Raw genomic sequence first — 19164 nt, 5'->3', positions numbered from 1 at the left:
GCCTGCTAGCCCAAATGGCAACGTTCTCGCACCTCATAGCTCCGCATTTCAATGAACTGCCGCAATTGCCCCTGAGCAGCACGCAGCTTGCAAGCCTCTCAGCCCATTCGGAGCTGTGCTTGCAAGCCCCTCATGGAGCCCTGGACAGCAGCCGCATTCCAACAGTCAAGAAGCCGCCTCATTGGTCAGCATTTCAAGAAGGTCATTGGTCACCTTTGGTCAGTACACACACTCACTGTACGGATCGAGGTGATCCTCGATAGCACCTGCTGGTTCTACAACCGATAAACACGTGCAAAAGATCGCAGCCCCCGTGGTGGCGTGAACATGACACGCGCCGTCGCGATGGCCCACGCGACGCATGTTTCCAGCGTCAATCACGTCCCTCACAACCCGTACGCGCGTCGCTCCAATAAATATGGCCCAACCATTCGATCCCCGAGCACCCATCCAGCCAGCAGCCAGCAACATCGAATCGGAGCTGGGGGTTTCGGCGGCACCCATCTCAACACCCAAATGCATTCACGCCATGTGTGACGAAAACCCCTGCGAGCGCCTATTCCACATCGTCGCACGGTAGGTCCCACACCCAAACGCCAGCAGGATATTCCTGGCGCACATGTCTCAAGTGTGCAAGCTTGCTGACAGCACTGAGCGCAGTACCATGAGTGAAACATCATTTCTTCGCATGCCCCACGCATGTTTCGCCCTTGCAGGATCGCCCCCACCCCCAAAACACACAAGCACACTAGGGGCGCGCCGCCCACTTCCGAAGGGCGCCAGGGGGCACCACAGCACCACACGCACACACGGTGTACGAGTATGGGAGGCAGCGCAAATGGGTGCATGTCACCCGGCTGCTGGTTTCCCAACGTGTTTGGAGCACCGCTTTAGTTTTGGCTCTATTCGTCATACATCAGGACGCACCCCGTCTTCTCACAGCAAACCTTGCGCACGCTGATATCAGACAGGTCAGTTTTCAATCCTTCCGTTCAAAAGCAGAACACACCAGAGGCAAGCTTGCTCCGCAGGAAACGGCGGCACAACGCCACGCAACTTGTCCAAGCCAACATAATAAAACTCAACACGCAATCACTGCCGCGTAGTAGCAACGCTTTCGGCCCGCCCCTCCACTTGCAGGGATCTTTTGCCAGCTCTCGTGCCACAAGGCCCCACCCACTTGCCAGACACAACTCCAACCTTTATGAATACCTTGCCATCCTTTAAATTGTGTCACAGGCCTCCGCCATCTCAAGCTGCGCCTGCTTCGCCGCTGGCAACGGCTCAAGCCTGCCGCCGTTTGCCCGCTCCGCGGGCTCCTGCTGCCCCTCCTCTCGCCCCTCAGCGCATGCCGTCAACGCCGGCGCTTCTGCGCCGCTGCCGCCAGCGCCACCGCCGCCATCCACGGCCTCCCCGCTGCCTGTCCCGGTGGCGCTGCGGCGGCCGCCCCTGTTGACCACGCTGTCAATGACCCGGTCTCGCGCCTTGAAGCACACGTTGGTCGTGTCGCCACCCCACCAGTACGTCTGCGTCACGTGGATCGAGATAGAGATGGCGGGGAGCAGAGCGAAAGCGTGAGTAAGCATTTGACAGGAACAGGATGGGGTTGGGACTGTGGGGGATCCACTCATGATCCATATAAAAGAAGTGGAGTTATAGTGGGGGGTGCCAGGGCTACAGTGGGCAGGGCTGCATCGGTGCGCCATGACGCAAGCCCCTGTCGTGAACCAGAACGACCCCAAACGCGCCGGCCCAACAGGGCCCATTGCTTGCGAGTCATTCCAACCCTGATATAGGGATAATTTTGGGTAGAGGTCGTATTGCGACAGCGTCAAGAGCCACTGTTGCAGTGCTGCGACGCATCCCGCCGCCGCCGCGGCCGCCGCCGGCGCACCTGCATGAGGCCCTTGCCCTTGACCTCAATGCCCTCGCCGCGGGGCTGCCACTTGATGGTGGGCAGCAGCCGCTGGGTGGCCTGCACGACAGCGACAAGGCAAACACGGAACGGCGCACGGCGCAGGCGTACACGTCACACGTCACACGCCGCACAGACCTGTTTCACTGTGGCCTTTTACCCCAAGCAGCAGCACCCCCGCTCAGGAAAGCCTCGCTCCCGCCCCCTCCCCCTCCCCCTCCCCCTCCCCTCCCCCCCGCTCCGGCCCGGGACTCACCTCCGACACGTGGATGGCGCCGGGTGCGCCCGTGCTCTCCATGCGGCTGGCTGTGTTGATGGTGTCGCCGAACAGGCAGAAGCGCGGCATGCGGCGGCCCACCACACCGCTCATGCAGGCGCCCGAGTGGATGCCTGCGTTGCGGTGTTGCGGTGTTGCGGTTGCGGTGTTGCAGTGTCGCGGTTGCGGTGTGAGTGCGGTGGCCGGCGCCATGGCGACGATGCTTGTATCGTCGGTCTGTGCAAAATTACGGTGCCACACACAACAACACAATCCTAGCTCCAGTGCCTTGGTCCCGCTTCCATGGCCTCCCATGGCCTCCCATGGCCGCCCCCCTCCCATCGCGGTCGTCGTCCACTGCAGTTGCTTACCAATGCGCATCTGCACGGGCTCGCCAAAGGGTGTGCGCAGGCGCGATGCAATGTCCGCCATCTGGATCGCAAACCGCAGCACCTTGAGCGCGTGATCCGGATCGTAACCGCCCAGCTGCATCTCGCCGGATCCATCTGGATCCGGGGTTGCGAACAGCCCGCCCGCCACCATGTAGCAGTCGCCGATGGTTTCCACCTGTGAGGTGGCGGCGAGTGATGGTGTTCAGGCCGCGGTGGATGGGTTGGTCCGTTGGCTTGTGCACCTGGATAGCTTGAGTCTAGCTGCTGCTTACACCCGCCGGTCCACCCGCACGCACCCGCCCACCCGCCCGCCCGCATGCCTCACGTGCGCAGGCATGCAGCAGCATGACACCCACCCATCTACCCACCCACCTGTTGTAATACGACCTCTACCCCATTCTTCCCATATCAGGGGTTAGAACGACTCGCAACTGACAGGCCCGGTTGGCGCTTTTGGGGTCATTTTAAAGTAAATTCACAACACCACCCACCCACCCCACCTTGTAGCAGCCGCACTCGTCCAGCAGCAGGTCAAATGCGTTGTACAGCGTGTCCAGGAACAACATCACACGTGCCGGGTGCAGCTGCTGGCTCATGGTGGTGAAGCCCTTGACTGCACGGGGGCGGGCGGGGGGGGGGGCGGAAGTGGGGTGGGTCAGGGTGGCGTGGGTTGTAAGAGCCAAACCCAAAGGAGGGCGTGGGGCGCGGAGCGGGGTTGCATGGTCAAGGAGGACAAGTAGGGCATCGCCAGCCGAGCGTCGCCAGGCGAGGCTGGCTGGGAATGTGGGTGTCCTAAAGCCTCGTCTAGATTTAGATCCAGGACATGAAACTAGCCGACAGAGCGTGGGGGATGGGGAAATGTTTACAAGGCCAACAGTTAGGCGATGGTCAGGACCGCCGACGAAGCATCCCGTGCAACACAAGACACACTTGGACGTGAAGCAGCCACTCACTGTCGGCGAACAGGATGGTGACGTCCTCGTGCCACGTGGCCAATGACATGACGTCGCTCCGGGACAGCTGGATCGCGGAATCGCTGCCGTCCGTTTCGTCCATCAGATCCAACGTATGCGTCGTACCGTCCGGCATCAGAATCATCATGGTTCTGTCGGCGCAGGATCCAAACATGTGTCTCCCCGACCCCTGCCCCGCCCCCGCGTCCGCGCCCGCCGCCGCTGGCGAGCAATCGCCGCCGCAGCCGCCGTCGTCAGTGCCGCCGTCGCAGTCCGCGTCTGGTGCTGCTCCGGCGCCTGCGCTGCCGGCAGCTGAGGCGGCCGCTGCTGCTGCGGTGGATGCGTTGAGCGCGGCCACTACCTCGGTTCGCAGGTTTGAGGCGGACAGGCGTGAGGAGGGGCAGCTGCGGTGCCAGGAGGAGGCGCGGCTGGAGCTCACAGAGGCGCCCGAGGCCGTGGCGATGGTGGTGTTGGTGGCATTCGCAGTGACAGCAGCAGCCGCTGCGGTAGCGGCGGCGGCGAAAGCGGCGGCGGCGTTTCGCCGCAGGGCGGAGCCGCCAGCGCGCGCCAGCTGCGGCGCGGGTACCGGCGAGTCGGCCGCGCGCGTGGAGGCTCGCGGCGTGGAGCAGGTCGAGCTGATGCCGCAGCTGTCGGCGCCGCCGCCACCGCTGGCCCCGATATCACCTCCGTCAAGGCCCGCAGCAGCCGCGACAGCTAGTGCCGCAACGGTGGCCGCACCAGAGGCTGCGGCCACCACGCGCGGGGACACGTTGTCAGCGCCCAGGCTGCGTCCCCGCCGTGCGCTGCGGCCCAGGCCAATGGGCGAGCGGCTGAGGACGCCGCTGCCCAAGCGGCGGCGGCTCATCGATTTTGCGACCCGCCGCGGGCCCTGCTCCCCGCCGCTGCCGTCATCGTCGCGGTCCTCTGACAGCATCACATCAATGACCTGCGCAGTGCACACCAGCAGCAGCGATGTGAACACCAGCATTGGGAGCAAAGAGCAGTGGGAGTCCCAAGCTTCCAACACACTCCGGTGTCAGCAGCGTCATGGCTCCGCACGGACTGCGGCGTACGGCAATGAAGCCGCCATGCTGAACTAACGGCAGGCCAAGTAGCGCGCCGACGCCCACGCACACGCGCGTGCATGCGCGCCCCATCAGTAGCTACCTGCTGCGGCAGGATCTGTTTGAGCAGCGCCTGCTGGTGGCGTTGAAGCCGCAGCACCTGCACCGGCAGCAGCAGTCCACAGCGGCATTTCCGTAAATACGGTAGTCTCCGGCAGCGCACTGTGTCAGTGCTGGCGCACGGCGCTAGCGCCAACCAGGGCTACCGTACGGTAGTCTGTTGACGCGCAGCAGTTTGTGCTCCCCAGCCTCCCCGCTTCCCCATTTTCCCCATCCCCCCCATCCCGCTTCCCCAGTCCCCACCCCCCAGCCGCACCTCATGCTGGGCCAGCACCGTGGCGGTCACGTCGGTCTCGGCGATGATGAAGGAGGAGGTCAGGTGCAGCGGGTCGCGCAGCTTGGAGATCTGAGGATGCGTGGGGAATCAGGGGAGCGGCGCGTGGAGGATTTGAGGAACGAGTATGGCGATTACAACAGGGCTTTTGTAGCCGTGTGTTGCCATGAGGGCTTCCTGTGGGCTTATGGTTGCTGTGTTGCCGAGCAAGGACCTCCGCATGTGCGGGCGCCATCGTGCACCCCTGCCCCAGACACGACCCCCCCCCCCCGCGCACAAGCCTGCCCGCACCAACAATCAACCCTGCAGCCAACCCAAGTAGGCAGGGTTGCGCACATGCCCGCCCGTGCCCACATGCCGCGCCCCTTGCACGCCCGCCGGTCACCGCCGCACACACGCACCTGCACCTCGTGCCAGCGCTCCTCGTCCTCCTCCAGCTCCATCCACTTGCGCAGGATGGGACTGCAAACAAGCGCAGAGGCAGGCAGGCGGGCGGGCGGGCGGGTAGGACTAGGTCAGGGCTAGGCTGGGTCCAGCCGCTCGGGACATACCGTCTGCAGGAAGCTAGACGCACAAACGCCTGCAAACCTGCATGTGCACTACGGTGCCCATCCCGCCATCCAAGCCGCCGCTAGCCATGATACCTGCCACCGCAGCACACCTCCCCACCACCCCGCATCCACCACCAAGCATCCCCACCACCCCGCATCCAACACCAAGCATCCCCGCCACCCCGCATCCAACACCCCTCACGAACCACCCCGCACCCCCACCACTCCGCATCCCCACCACTCCGCCTATCCGGTACGTACGGCTTCATCCGCGGCGGCGCACCTGTCGCTGATGCGCAGGCGGCGGGACCAGGTGCCGCCCGCCGCCGTGACGCGGCGCATGTCCGCCTCCAGGCCGGGCTCGCTGGCGAACAGCTGTGTCAGGTAGTTGAAGCGGGTGCTGCCGGCCAGCCGCGCCTCGTAGCTGCGGGCAGCAGGAGGGCAGGGTAGGGGAAGCGTGTGTGTGTATATATGTGCGTGTGTGGACAGGGCGTGTGTGGACAGAGTGTGTAATCTGCAAGCATGGAGACGCAGGCGGGCGCAGTCCTGCTTCATGGATTTGGCAGCTTGCAGACGTGCAGTTCTGTGCCCTCCTCCTCTAGGTCCCTCCCTCAGCACCCCTCCCCCAACCGCCGCCCCCCTGTCGGCCAGCTGGACGCACCCGTGCGTGCCAATGCTGCAGGCGCTGCTGGGGTTCTGCGTGACTATGACCCCGTCCTCGTCCACCATGGTGATGGGGCTGGGCGTGTACTTGAGACCCATGTGGTCACGCATCATGCCCTCTGCGCGAGGAGCGCGTTCAGACATGGGGCGAAGGGTAGGGGATAGGGGGCAGGGGATATCTGGCAGTGACCGTCAAGTAGGCGAGTGGCAGTCAAGTGAGCAAGGGGGCGGGGCCTCTGTGTCAAAAAACACACAGGACAGGTCGACACCTGTGTGTATGTGTTCGCAGAATGTGTTGTGACAGGAAATGATACAATGAGGAGTGAGGCACAGGGCGAGACCCGGCGGTGTATGCATGTATGTCTGTACCGGTACAGCAGGTTGCGGCAGTGGCCTTCAACATCATTGTACTTTCCAGCACCCGTCACAGCGCAAACGCATCACGCACCAAACTGGCGGGCGGCTGACGTGGCCGGGTCCGTGAAGGCTAGGAGCCCAATCCTGCGGCGATCCACACAGAGCGAGGTACCGTACAGGTCAGGACACACATGCGCACCGCAGCAGCAGCTCTTAGCATTGTGCTAGGTGCCATCAAAACCTGCCGACCAGCAGTCCACCTGCAGGTGCGGTCTACCAGCACACACACGTGGGCCTGCTGCCATTCACTCAGGCGGGTTCTAGTGCAGAGGCACGATGCTAAACCATGTAAAAGGTCTCTCGCCCACCTTCGGCACATGCGGTCGTCTCCCGGCGCCACGTCCTCGCCGCCTAGTTCCGACACAGTGCCGTACACCAACACCGGAAACATCCTGTGTTGCCGTACAGCACGTGGGTTGAGAAGAGTGCGGTATCAAGCACTGGCAGCACAGGACGTAGGTGGCGGGAGCCGGCGTGGCCCACGCCGGATTTCACGTCCTCTATCCCGCCCTGGGCCACCTGAGCCGCCTAAGTCCCTCCGTGGGTTGCAGCGCAGCTGGCACCCACCACAGCCAACCCGCATAGCCTGGGGCAGCCGCAGGTGAGCACCCTCAAGGCAACGGGTCGGCAGATCTAGAAAGTGGACCAACTGCCTTCAGCGCCTGCCAAGGCGCCCGCGAGGGCTTCGGCCGCGCCTGCCATTTCCCACCACCCCAACGCAGCACGCAGCGCGCACCACAGCATGACCAGCTCCGAGCGGCGGTCGCTGTGGTACACCAGCGGCCGCATGACGGCGGGCGAGGGCTCGCCGCCCACCAGCAGCAGCTTCAGATAGCCGGTGTAGGCGGAGCTGTACACACATGGGAGTACATACATGGGAGATAATACATTTATGGGGGTTAACGAATGGGTAAGTGGCTGGGCAACAGAAGGGCAGGTGGGTACGTGGGCAGGTGGGTAGGTGGGAAGGTGCAAGGCACGAAAGGGGCGCGGAGGTACAGGTCCGTGTGCCGGGAGCAGTGGGGCTGATGGCGGTGGTGGTGGTGGTGGGGGCTTCAGGCACGTCTGGGTGTAGTAGCGCCTGATGGGAGCGCAAAACACACGCGCACGCACACGCTCACCGTACGACCACGTTGTTTGCCAGGGTGACGTTCATGGTGCGGATGGCGGCGGCCTCGTCCGGTGCGTCAATGTGCTGGCAGTACATGGGTGAAACGTACGACATGCGGCGGTACCAGGCGCCGTACGTGGCCCGCGGGTCGGTCTCCCCCACCCGGTCCAACACCGACAGCGTCACCTGGTGCGGGGCAGGCGGGGGGAAGGCATGGGTTATGGCACGGTATTAGGTTGTGGCAGGGGGCGAGGTGTTACATTTGTGATTCAATAAGAAGAAGCGAAGTTTTAGGGGGCAGGGGCGCAAAGGGTTGGGCTGATGGGGGTAGCAGCTATCTTGCCGTCAGCGCTGTAAGCGAAGAGGAGCGGGACAGTGAGTATTGCAAACGAGGGAGTAGTACAGTGAGAGCAGGGAAGGAGAGGCGAAGGCGCTGAGCACACTGCCCGCACACACCCCCGCCCGCACGCCACAGGCGCCTGTCACCTACAATGACACCACCGCGCTACAGCTGGTCGTGCACACCGTGCACGAAGTCAGCCACATGAGGAGCCGCCAACTCCCACACCCCAAACCCACACCCCACACACAGTGTGTATAGATAGCCATGCCAGGCCATGCTACGCCTTGCCAGGCCGCGTCTTGCCAGGCCACGTACCCGCAGACCCTCCGCCTCAGCGCCCCTTCGCACGCTGTCCACAGTGACGCTGCGCAGGCCACGCGGCCCCTCCTGCAGCCGGTCCAGAGACGCCGGCAGATACACCGTGTCATCCAGGACCTCCCCCGCGCCCCCCGCCGCCCCGCCGCCAGGCCCCGGCCGCAGTTGCTGCTCCTGCAGCTGCGCCTGCAGGCGGGCCTCCAAAGCAGCTGCCTTATCCGGCTCAAGCGCAACTGTAGGAGCACAAGTTGTAGGGATGGATGTTGAAGCAGTCAATCGCCCTCCATCGCGCTTCCATCTCGCGTGCGTGTTCTACGCCAATGGCAAGGCAGCGCCCGCACTCGCGCTCGGTCACGCACCCAGGCGCCCTTGCCCCCGCCTGGCCTCCACTCACGCCTGGAGAGGTCGAGCGGCGCTACGGGCAGGCGGCACGTGTCATACACGTCATCCTCCGCACTGCCGGCCGCCGCCAGCTGCTTCGCCAGCTCATTCACGCGGCCCTCCAGCTCCTGGCGTGGCAACCAGGGGGCATCGCATGGCGCGCGCGAAGTGCTTGAGAAACGGTTAGAGTGATGATTTAGCATGTTGGTATTGGTCACCCGGCCCCCGGTGCGTGGCCAAGCCCTAGATGTCAGGACCATGCCTCGGGTGTGCGTGTTGGGGGTGGGTGGTGCGTGCAGCAGCACAATCGCACACCCCACCCACGCCTTAGGGTCCTGCCCAAGTCCCTCAATCGACTCCTTCCTCGCGCGGGAAGGTTCAAGCCGCTGGAAATTGACTGCCTGTTACACCAAATAATCACGGACGGCAACGTACGACCACCCCTACTACAGCACCTGCTTGGCAGCGCGCGCGGCAGCCAGCTCCTCATGCAGCCTCTGCTGCTCCACCTTTGCCGCCTCCGCCAGTCGATTCTTCTCCTGCTGAAGCTCAGAGAGGGCCCTTTGAAGGGACTCGGGGCAAAGCTGCAAAGGGCAGGCCAAGCCGGACATGCGTGGAGGACACGCCACGCACGACCTTTGCCTGACATCATGGTCGGCTTTCCACAAATGGATACCCTCCTGTTACAAGCTAGCTACCGTTAAGAACGACTTTCGGTGCTTCCGCGTTGCCACGAATGCATGACGTTGCCAAAAATGCGCACCTGGCCGTCGCAACCAGTATTCACTGGCGTAAGCATGTCATAAAGCTGTGTCATGGTTGGCGCGCGAGGAGCGGTGCTCAGCAGCCGACAAAGTTGCAAACTTAGTACCCTCCGAGCAGCCCTGGTCTAGAAGGAATCTCTATATGAATTCATCTTGCAAAGCTTTGCCTCGTCGCCTTGCAAGCAGGCGAGCTCCCTTGACGAAGTGAAGGATGTTACAGGTTGCAGTCAGATGCTATATGTTTATGGCCTCTAGCTTTTCTATTTGTGTGGACTTCGCACGTTCGCCACGCGCTTGACTAAACGGACTTGACGCGTCCAAAAAAGCTGAGAATGAGTGTCCGGTCGCGCTGCGGGCGGCGACGCCCCAGCCTGTATGTTTCTGATATATTAGGGTATTGATTGCAAAGCAGACAGCCGAATCAGCCGGTCTTGTCGCTTGACGGACCGGTTTCGTGCAGTACCGGTACTGCTGACACATGGGGGGCCGGGCTGCCCAAAAGGCGGGAGCGCGCCGCGCGTTGCGCCTGGTTACGCCTCGCGGCCCCACCACGCTCGGCGCCAGTGCGGCGTCGAGGCACAGGTCCCAGTACCGCTTGTTTGCAGCGTTGCATTTGCCAGTGTCAATGACTTTCACAGACGAGACGCCACACTAGAAAGCACCGCACCCGCTGTCCTCGGGCTCTTCTCTACGGCCTTCACGGGGCCCCCGTATTTATATTTATCAGTGGCGCCTGGACTGGGCGTAACTTGTTTCTTGGGACTCGGCTATACCAGCTACTTGCTTCCCTTGCCCTGTGCCGTCACGCCATCACTCCATGGGGCCGGTACGTGTGCCCGACAGAGTTGCAGCCTTGCCTGCTCCCAGCTCCCTACGCTCCGCGTATGCATGCCGCCACTGGGCCCCGTCCGTGCTGCGGCCGCGGCCACCATCGGGCTCGGCGTTGCCGCTGCCGGGCCTTGCACCAGCACTGCTGCCACATCAAGCGCTCGCCCGCGGCTGTCACTTCACTTCTAGGGTGGACTGGCGAAGCCCATACACACAGTATTTGCGCGTGACTCCTTGTGCTCTGTTACACAACTTGTTGCGCTTCCTCAGCTATTCCACGAGGCGGGAGTCCGGCGCACACACGCATGCGCGTTCTCAGGCGTTCTTACCCTTCGTCCACGCACAAGTTCACACGCCCGCGCCACACTGGGCCCGGTCAACTGCTAATGAAATTATGACAGTACGGTACACTTGCGGCCTTGCTTGCGGCCCAGCCACCTGTTTGCATCAGGCCCCATCACATCATTCCACAAGAATAACCAACCCTTATAATAACGACATATGGAACTTTGGTCATAGCTAGGTCTTCCGCAACAAGCGGGATCCACGTAGGTGGGCATAGGGAAGGAAGCTGTGTGTCCCTATAACAACCGGACATGTGGACTTGCTGGCTTAGGAAACCCCCAGACATCGGGAGCAACAAACTGCACCCATCAATCTGCCATATCCACCAGGTACGGTACGCATCAATGGACTGCAATCAGACTCCTACACTCTTCTTGGAAAGGTAAGGCATATGCACCGCTGATAGATGCACGCGGCGGCGGAGCCAGCCACATCACGTGTACAGCATGGTTTAACACATCCACACAGAGTACGGTAGAGGACAGAGCTAGCTGTAGCACTCCTGGTCCTGGCGTCTAGCCTCCTGCATCTACCTGCATCTTGAGCTGGAAGCACCGCTAGAATGCCATGCATCACGGAAACCATTCACACACACGAACACATCATGGGGAAAGTTGGGAGACCGTGCGAGACGTGTCGAGCAGATGGCGTTTCATTGATACGGTGGACATTACATTCAACATTCCATCCTGATAACATAGGTCATGTGACGAGCGCTGCTACTTACGACGGTATTACGACTAAAGAATGTTACTAGGCAGAATAGGCAGGATAGCTCGAATTGGCCCATGCCAAGTTCGTGTGCAAAGCTAAGCAGGCTCCAGTTCCAGTCGGGTGGGAGTTTGCCACGCACGACCGTGCCTACGCCGAGGGCTGCTGCGCTGCTGCGTAGCTTGGCCCGGAGTAGCCGCCGCCCCAATGGTCACCTGCGGGGTACGAAGTTTAAGTAATGGCACGGGGCGCACATCCACGACGGCCCGCCGCACGCACCGTGAAGCCTTGGGGTTTGACTGGAAATGCTTCACGAACCTTACCCCGCCGTCCGGTGCCCGCCACTCCCTAGCTAGCCAAACCCACCGTAGTAGCCGTAATAGCCCGGCGGTGTGTGGTGGTAGCCGTACGGCGGCGCGGGATACCCGCCGTACTGATACCCGCCGCCGTAGTAGCCGTAGTGGCCGTATGCCGGTGGCGGGTAGGGGCCTGCCGGCGGACTGAAGGCTGGTGGTGCCGGCACTGCGCATAATAAGCACACGTAGGCGCGGTCATGATTGCCCACATCATCATGGGGCAGAGGCTTTCGCTGAACACCATAACCATCAAAGCCCTCTTCATGCGCTATTCACCAAAGGCCTCTTCCCGTGCTTGCTCGCTTTTATCGGCCCCAGCCTGCAATGACTTGAACTCCCAAATACCGCCATTCCCAGCTCTCCACATACGCACCTGCGGGTGGCGCCGTGTCGGAGGGCACGGGTGGGGGCTGTTCAAGCTGGGGCACCGGAGGGGGAGATGCAGGAGGCGGGTCCAAAGTGCTGTTCGCAGGCGGCGGCGCGAGACCAGTATCGGGAGGCGGCGGTGACGGCTGCTGACTCGGCGATGGCGAAGCCGTGGCAGCAGGCGAGGGACGCGGAGAGCCACCTCCACTCCCTCCTCCTCCCGCTCCTGGCCCGCCGCCGTTAATATTATCCCCACCATCGCTGTCGCCTGGCACGATCGGCTCATCCTGACACACCACGCCCACGTCCTCAATGTGATCCAAGGCGCAGTCAGAGGTTCCGAACGGCTTCCTGAAGGGGCACTGCAGAAGGCTGGACTCGTCGCCCCGACACGCAACGTCATCTAGAAGATAGGAGCCGGTGCCGCGCCCGTACGGCGCCTTTCTGAGTGCCACAGCCGCCGCGTACGGCAGTCCCAGGGCACGGCACACCACCGCAGCCGACGTGCGGCCGAAACCGTCATCGCAAACCGTGCCCCTGTGCGTGTGCGTGCAGCGGGTAGCAGGCGCACGCCACACACGTATACAGTTACATCATGTACTGTGGGCGTTCTCTGTTGTGGTCACACCAGGGCATTGCTGCGTTCTAGACAAGGTGTGTCTGTGTTACCGTATTGGGGCTGAAGTGTGAGACAGGGACGCTTCCAGAACGTTCTTGGGTGCAGGACATGCCATGATGGGGCTCCTCTCGTGCGTGTAGGTGGAGGGCAGTAGGGCATATGCACGTTCACCCTCCTGCCTCCTGAGCGTCCGCTCTTACCCCCGCTCACCACTTCTTGCCATCCAGGCTGACTTCTAGGCGCCCCTCGTTTGGAGTCTTGCCGTTGACCAGTCGGTACTCTGTGGGAATGTCAGCCTGGGAGTCAAGCAACAGCCGTAGCTTACTTGGCGCGAACATCCGCACCCCACCACACTCCCTTTTGTCCGTGGCCCCCATGCCAGCTGCTTGCATCCTCTGCACCGCCGCCCCTCCGAACGCCCCGCCGTCAACTCACGGAGTTCAGGTGTTGCCGGCGGTAACTCTGCATCCAAGAGTAATGCAAAGGCAGGGCGGCACAGCTTAGTTGCGCATGCGCAGCATTGCAAGAGACGAAGGCAGATAGGGGTGTGGGCGCCGTGCCGCCGCTCAACAGGGTGAAACGACACCCGAGCTCCACACGCAAGCACCTGTGTGACGTTGCTACTGCGCGCACCTGACGTCTGCCACGTGCATTCGGACCGGCCGGTGCAGCGGCTATAGTCGTCAAGCCGCTCGGCACACGCATCCGAGCTGTAGTCGGGGAACCGCCACGGCGGTGGGGCACAGCGCGAGGTGTCAAAGCCGCACGCCTGGTCGGTGTGTACCGTGCACGTGGTGTATGCTCGCTCGGCAGCACCAACCAGGAAGATAAGGATCATGCACACACGCAAGCACGAACTCGCGCACGCGCGCGCAGACGCACAAGCACGCTACGCTGTTGCACGAGTAAATATGCAGAGCTCCTTTGTCTCGCTCGATCGCCCGGTAAAACGGCACGCCAGGTGCCGTAACACCGAATGATCGCAACCCGCTTTCCTTGCGCATTCGCATGCACACGGTGGACCCGCCCCCAGCTAGCTAGCATGGCAGAACGAATCAAACAAGAAAGTACGGATTGTCATGCGTGCAAGCACGTCATACATGCACGGCGGTACGCACACGCACGCATGCATGTCACATATGCATATCACATGAACCCGTGCGCGCGCCCACCTGCTGAAGCGGCAGCTGTAGCCGTCTATGTACCGCTCCGTGCCACAGAACAGCGTCGGGTAACTGCAGACCCGGTTACGGTACCTATAATTGGGCGTGCACTCCTCCCCCGGGCACTTGTTATCGCCCGCAGCGCACTCACAATACCCGGGTGGCGGCTGCTCGCCAGGGGCCAAACGCGGGCTCGGCGGCGGCCGCGGCGGGCTGGGAGGCAGCCGGGGTGGCGGGGGGCCAATAACCGGTGCGGGCGGGCGAGGGGGAGGGGAGGGTGGCTGCGGCGGCTGAGGTGGCGGCGGGGGCGGTAGCGGTGGCGCTGGGGGCGGCTGCGGAGATGGCGGAGGTGGCGGTTGAAAAGGGTCTGCAGCACATGAATACACGTTCATGGGTTGAGTGCGTATGACGTTCGTTACGAGCACACCTGATTATAACGCAAACGCGCAATGTGGTGCAACGCACTCCGTGTGTGTGTGTGTGTGTGTGTGTGTGTGTGTGTGTGTGTGTGTGTGTGTGTGTGTGTGTGTGTGTGTGTGTCTGGCATGAGAAGTGGAAAACCCGACAAGTCCACAGCCAGCGGCCGGCGTTGGCCGCCTCGCAGGTGCATTTCAAAATTGCCCGTGCCTGGCCCCCACGCACCTGAGCACGTCACCCGCGCCACTTCGAAGCAGTAGCCGTCGTAGGCCGGCACCGCCACACAAGCCGCCTCAGCTGCGTCAGCCGCCAGCCCCACGCCCGCACTGCCGCCGCTGCCTGCCGCCCCTCCGCTGCTGCATGACACGTTGTGCAGCACGACCGGCGGCGGCAGGCTACCGCCGTCCCAATTCCTCTGCCAGCTTAGAACCGAGCCCCGGCTGAAGCCCAGGCCCGCGCACAGCTGCAGCGGCAGAGCGGCAGTGCCAACGCCTTCGGCGCACACGGGCACGAGCGCCCCCGCTGCTACCGAGGACGCAGACGAGGTCACGAACACGAACCCAGTCACGGTCGCGCCCGCGCCGCCGCTCCTGCTGACCGAGGGAGGGATGGGCGTGAAGTCGCCGCTGGTGCTGTTGGCGTACAGACCAGGCAAGCCCAGTCCCAGGGGCATGAGGGGCTCCGGCGGCGCGAGGGTGTCTGCGGTGCAGGTGCGAAAGTAAGGCGAGGCGGGCACAGCGTGTGTGTGCGCAAGACGGGCGGCGGGACAATGGTCACCAATCCGGGTGCAGCACGTGCATGTGCAGAAGTGTGGCGGCGTCAGTTGATTAGGCGCATGACTTCATGGGACTGTTGAGGACAGCCGCAGTCTACTGAAACACCTACGGTATGACAAAATGCCAATCACTGCATGCCCGCAATCAAAGCGTTCCAAACACCGTGCGTGTGACCGTGCGTGTACTTACAACAACTGGCGCCCATGTAAATTGGACTCGCATAGTCGTAAAGGTTTAGCTCCCAGCCCGACATAGCCTCATTGTTCTTGCAGGCAGCCGGGTAAAGCGCTGCGGGGGGGGGTTTTCGGAATGAAGAAGTGATGAAGATTGATGAGTCAGCAGCAGGATGTCGGCGAGTGCAGTACAGCAGCCGCCGTGCGTGCAGCCTGGCAAGCAGGTGCGGCACACCTGGCTCGCGAGTGTACCGCGGTCCCCATCCCTTCTCAGTCCTAACTGCTTACCCAGCTCCGTGATGCTCATGGCTACTGTTGCTAAGTTGGGGCGGCGGGCAGATGAGCGGTAGCTGTACACGCGTGCCGGCGTGAAGGAGTCTGGCAGCTCACACTGCCACCACTCCGCACTGATGCGCCTGCTGCTGTCCAGGAAGACCCGGAAACCCGTTAGCGGTCCCATGCTGAGTGATCCGATCTCTGGGAAGTAGTCCAGCAGGGCCCGCATGTCGGTTGTCAAGTACCGAATGTTCCTGGCAGGGTCTGCCTTGAAGTACCTATCGGTTCCGCGGGAGCATTGCGCCGCCGCGGGGACACGCAGGCACGCAAACTCGAGGTGAAAGGTCCGCCCCTGCTCGCCGGTGCTACTGCCGCTGGTGGCGTTGCTGGCCACCAGGCGCCAGCTGTTGAGGAAGCTGCCACCGGGGCAGTTGACCGGGTGGAGGCCTGCGGGGAGGGCGTGTGCGTGTGCATGTGGAAGGCATCAGGCAGCAGGTCCCGTAAGAAGGTCAGTAAGCAAGTACAATGGCCGTGATGACCCCAGCAGCAATCTAGCTAAGCCTACGCATCGAGGCGTGTCACGCACCGAAGTCCTCAAGTCCGCGCTCTGTCAGTGGCGTCGGCGCCGTCGTGTAAGTTGTCAGCAGGTTGGCAGCAGTCAGGTTGGTGCGAGCTGGAGCGCCTGACTCGTTGCCCTGGGGTACCGGGAGGGGTGAAGGCTGCGGTCCCGCACCGGAGGGCGGCGGTGGCGATGACTGGGCAGCACCAGAAGCCGGCAGAGGTGACAGTAGTGGCTGGGGAGGAGGCGGCTGGGGTGGCGCTGCTGCCGGCGGTGGCGACGGCAGGGTTGGAGGAGGCGGCTGGGGTGGCGCGGACGGCGGCGAAGCGGGCGGAGACGGCGGGGGCGACGCCGGCAGCGGCGCTGGATTGGGCAGATAAGCGGTGGGGTGGGCTGTTTGTTTGCCATCACCGATAAGGAACCAAAATCATGCGCATGCATGACATGACATGACCAGCCAGCATTGCAATAAGCAAGGGGGGATGTGGACCGATAGACCGCCCCTGATGACACTACACGCACCTGAGCACGTCACCCGCGCCACTTCAAAGCAGTAGCCGTCGTAGGCTGGCACCGCCACGCAAGCCGCCTCAGCTGCGTCAGCCGCCAGCAGCCCCACGCCCGCACTGCCGCCGCTGCCTGCCGCCCCTCCGCTGCTGCATGACACATTGTGCAGCACGACTGGCGGCGGCAGGCTGCCGCCGTCCCAGTTCCTCCGCCAGCTTAGAACCGAGCCCCGGCTGAAGCCCAGGCCCGCGCACAGCTGCAGCGGCAGAGCGGCAGTGCCAACGCCTTCGGCGCACACGGGCACGAGCGCCCCCGCTGCTATTGAGGACGCAGACGAGGTCACAAACACGAACCCAGTCACGGTCGCGGCCGCGCCGCCGCTGCTGCTGACTGAAGGAGGGATGGGTGTGAAGTCGCCGCTGGTGCTGTTGGCGTACAGACCAGGCAAGCCCAGTCCCAGGGGCGCGATGGGCTCCGGCGGCGCGAGGGTGTCTGCAGGCGATCAAACGGCGGCGGGGGTGGGAAGCATGTGTGGGAGGTGGAAAACCTTTCAAACAGCACACCGATCGACGCACAGCAGCCTCACATCTAGTGCAGGAAACACTTACAGCATTGAGCGGCCATGTCGATGGTGGCGGGGTTCTCCCAGGTGTAATGGTTCAGGAACCACCCCGTCATCGCTTCGTTGTCCTCGCAGGCCGCCGGGTGTAGCGCTGCGGCGGCGGGCGATGAAGCAGATAGTTGTTGCGCACAGCAGCAGGAGGGAATGCGTGTGTCATGGGTGCGCGTGCGGTGCGACGAGATACCGTATGAGCCGCTAGCACACCGATCTATCTGCTACTGCTGCTGCTGCTGCTGCTGCTAGACGTGCATGGACTTCCTCCCGCATGCAATTTCCACGCACGCAATTGACTCCTGCCAAGCAATCAAGGCAAGGGGTCGGTAGGCCCAGCTCGCTAGCGAGAATAAAGATCGATCGCGGCCGTCGCCGCCCCTGCCGTTCATCAACTGCTACCCCCATACCTCCCTCCCTTTGCCTACCCAACTCCGCCACGCCGCCAGTCGTAGCATCTGGGCGGCGGGGAGATGTGCGGTAGGCGTACACACGTGCCGGCGTGAAGGAGTCCGGCAGCTCACACCCCCACCACTCCGCACTGATGCGCCCGCTGCTGTCCAGGAAGACCCGAAAGCCCGTCAGCGGCTGAAGGTAGCCTCTGCCGACCGTGCCCACGTCCGGATTAAAGTCCAGCAGGGCCCGAAAGTCGGTTGTGCGGTACTGGGCGGCGGTCCGTCCGGGGCCTGCCTTGTAGTACCTGTCGGTGCCGCGGGAGCATTGCGCCGCCGCGGGGACACGCAGGCACGCAAACTCGAGGTGAAAGGTCCGCCCCTGCTCGCCGGTGCTACTGCTGCCGCTGGTGGCGTTGCTGACCACCAGGCGCCAGCTGTTGAGGAAGCTGCCACCGGGGCAGTTGACCGGGTGGAGGCCTGGGGTGGTAAGCATGCGTCAGAAGGCAGCCGTGCATTCCTTGTTAGCTAGGTTGAGAGTTGCAGGCAGGTGAAATATGCAGGTGATATCGTGCGCCGCGTTTACCCTGATATCTCCCCTCCCCCGTACCTAGCTGCGTTTCCTACCGAAATTCTCTAGCCCGCGATCTCCCAAGGGCGTTGCCGCCGTCGCGTAGGTGGTCAGGGTGCGGCTCGCAACATCATCAGCCGCGAGAGAGCGAGGCAGTACCGACACGAGTGCCCGGGCTGCTGTCGCCCTCGGCAGCTCCGGCCACAAGGGTATCGCTGCCTGTACATGATGCAAGACATGCATACATCGCATGCAGCGAGCACACGCTTTGGCGTTGCGATGACAACAAGGCTTACAGGCTAACAAGGCAGATTGGACAGTGTCTCGTTGCGCTCATCTTCACATATCATACCAGTAATAAGATCAGGAGGCTGATAACTTGCGGGTCGTGCATTTCCGGCAACTGAGCCGGCGCAACGCTGCACCGAAGACGTTGCTTGCCCAACTCAGCAAAGCACAACCACTAGATAAACATATGTAAAGGATCTGAGCACGGCGATGTCCCTTGAAACACAAACAAGGCGGGGATTCCAACCTCGCGATCAACCGCGGAAAGTCTGCATAGTTCGAGTCGCTGCACTTCACGCTTCATTAGCGCGCGTTTATTTATTCGTCAGGAGTGACTGGATCTCAGCGAACGACCCGTGGTGCGCACTTCTCGCCAGAGCTTCGCGGGGTGTGAACGTAACCTTAACCGTCGGACGCGACAACGCACGCGTTTTCGTACCCTCCGACCAGCCCGATTTGGTTGGCGCTGGAAAATCCCACTAGCGGACCGCCATGCGATCCATGGGGCGTGCCCCTGAGGAAGTCAAGTGACAGGGGACGCAACCTGACGCAACGTACGGTGTTAATGTGCTGGGCATGAGAGCAGGCGTGTGCAAGTAGTGACCCTTCGTCAGGGCGTGGCGGTGAGCTGAGGTGAAAGGAGGCTGGTATAGGAATGGCGACTGAAGTCTGAGTATGATAATAT

General features: G+C 62.6%; 2 protein-coding genes across 2 annotated transcripts; both read right to left on the bottom strand.

The window, feature by feature from the left end:
- Positions 1 to 33: 33 nt before the first annotated feature.
- Positions 34 to 9906, bottom strand: CHLRE_13g591600v5 (uncharacterized protein). The gene is made up of 19 exons (XM_043069774.1): positions 9519 to 9906; positions 9211 to 9339; positions 8769 to 8883; positions 8375 to 8607; positions 7727 to 7902; positions 7342 to 7455; positions 6914 to 6997; positions 6637 to 6689; positions 6187 to 6307; positions 5809 to 5949; positions 5376 to 5436; positions 4957 to 5046; positions 4684 to 4740; positions 3517 to 4462; positions 3064 to 3176; positions 2543 to 2738; positions 2172 to 2305; positions 1895 to 1975; positions 34 to 1526 (listed from the first exon to the last, which is right to left on the bottom strand). The coding sequence occupies exons 1-19, from the start codon at positions 9570 to 9572 to the stop codon at positions 1224 to 1226; spliced, it is 3201 nt and encodes a 1066-aa protein (XP_042917749.1). The 5' UTR covers positions 9573 to 9906; the 3' UTR covers positions 34 to 1223.
- A 673-nt stretch (positions 9907 to 10579) lies between these two features.
- On the bottom strand, positions 10580 to 18786 carry CHLRE_13g591550v5 (uncharacterized protein). The gene is made up of 16 exons (XM_043069773.1): positions 18544 to 18786; positions 18248 to 18410; positions 17657 to 18100; positions 17224 to 17328; positions 16631 to 17107; positions 16136 to 16471; positions 15562 to 15996; positions 15290 to 15388; positions 14550 to 15023; positions 13917 to 14274; positions 13378 to 13454; positions 13180 to 13206; positions 12955 to 13024; positions 12133 to 12662; positions 11770 to 11925; positions 10580 to 11618 (listed from the first exon to the last, which is right to left on the bottom strand). The coding sequence occupies exons 1-16, from the start codon at positions 18583 to 18585 to the stop codon at positions 11554 to 11556; spliced, it is 3858 nt and encodes a 1285-aa protein (XP_042917748.1). The 5' UTR covers positions 18586 to 18786; the 3' UTR covers positions 10580 to 11553.
- Between the last annotated feature and the right edge of the window lie 378 nt (positions 18787 to 19164).

The sequence above is a fragment of the Chlamydomonas reinhardtii genome, chromosome 13 (assembly GCF_000002595.2).
Source record: "Chlamydomonas reinhardtii strain CC-503 cw92 mt+ chromosome 13, whole genome shotgun sequence".
Classification (NCBI taxonomy): Eukaryota; Viridiplantae; Chlorophyta; class Chlorophyceae; order Chlamydomonadales; family Chlamydomonadaceae; genus Chlamydomonas; species Chlamydomonas reinhardtii.
The sequence above is the reverse complement of the archived record's forward strand: the minus strand, read 5'-3'. Positions and strand labels throughout refer to the sequence as shown.

Bases quoted from the DNA above. Each gene is read 5' to 3' on its own strand.
- CHLRE_13g591550v5 (XM_043069773.1), bottom strand. From the start codon at position 18,585: ATGCACGACCCGCAAGTTATCAGCCTCCTGATCTTATTACTG. The intron at 17,108-17,223 runs GTAAGTGTTTCC...GATCGCCTGCAG, and splicing joins CGACATGGCCGCTCAATGCT to ACACCCTCGCGCCGCCGGAG. The intron at 14,275-14,549 runs GTGCGTGGGGGC...CATGTGCTGCAG, and splicing joins GGCGCGGGTGACGTGCTCAG to ACCCTTTTCAACCGCCACCT.
- CHLRE_13g591600v5 (XM_043069774.1), bottom strand. From the start codon at position 9,572: ATGACACAGCTTTATGACATGCTTACGCCAGTGAATACTGGTTGCGAC. The intron at 9,340-9,518 runs GTGCGCATTTTT...TGCCCTTTGCAG, and splicing joins ATACTGGTTGCGACGGCCAG to CTTTGCCCCGAGTCCCTTCA. The intron at 5,437-5,808 runs GTGCGCCGCCGC...GCTTGTTTGCAG, and splicing joins CGCCTGCGCATCAGCGACAG to TCCCATCCTGCGCAAGTGGA.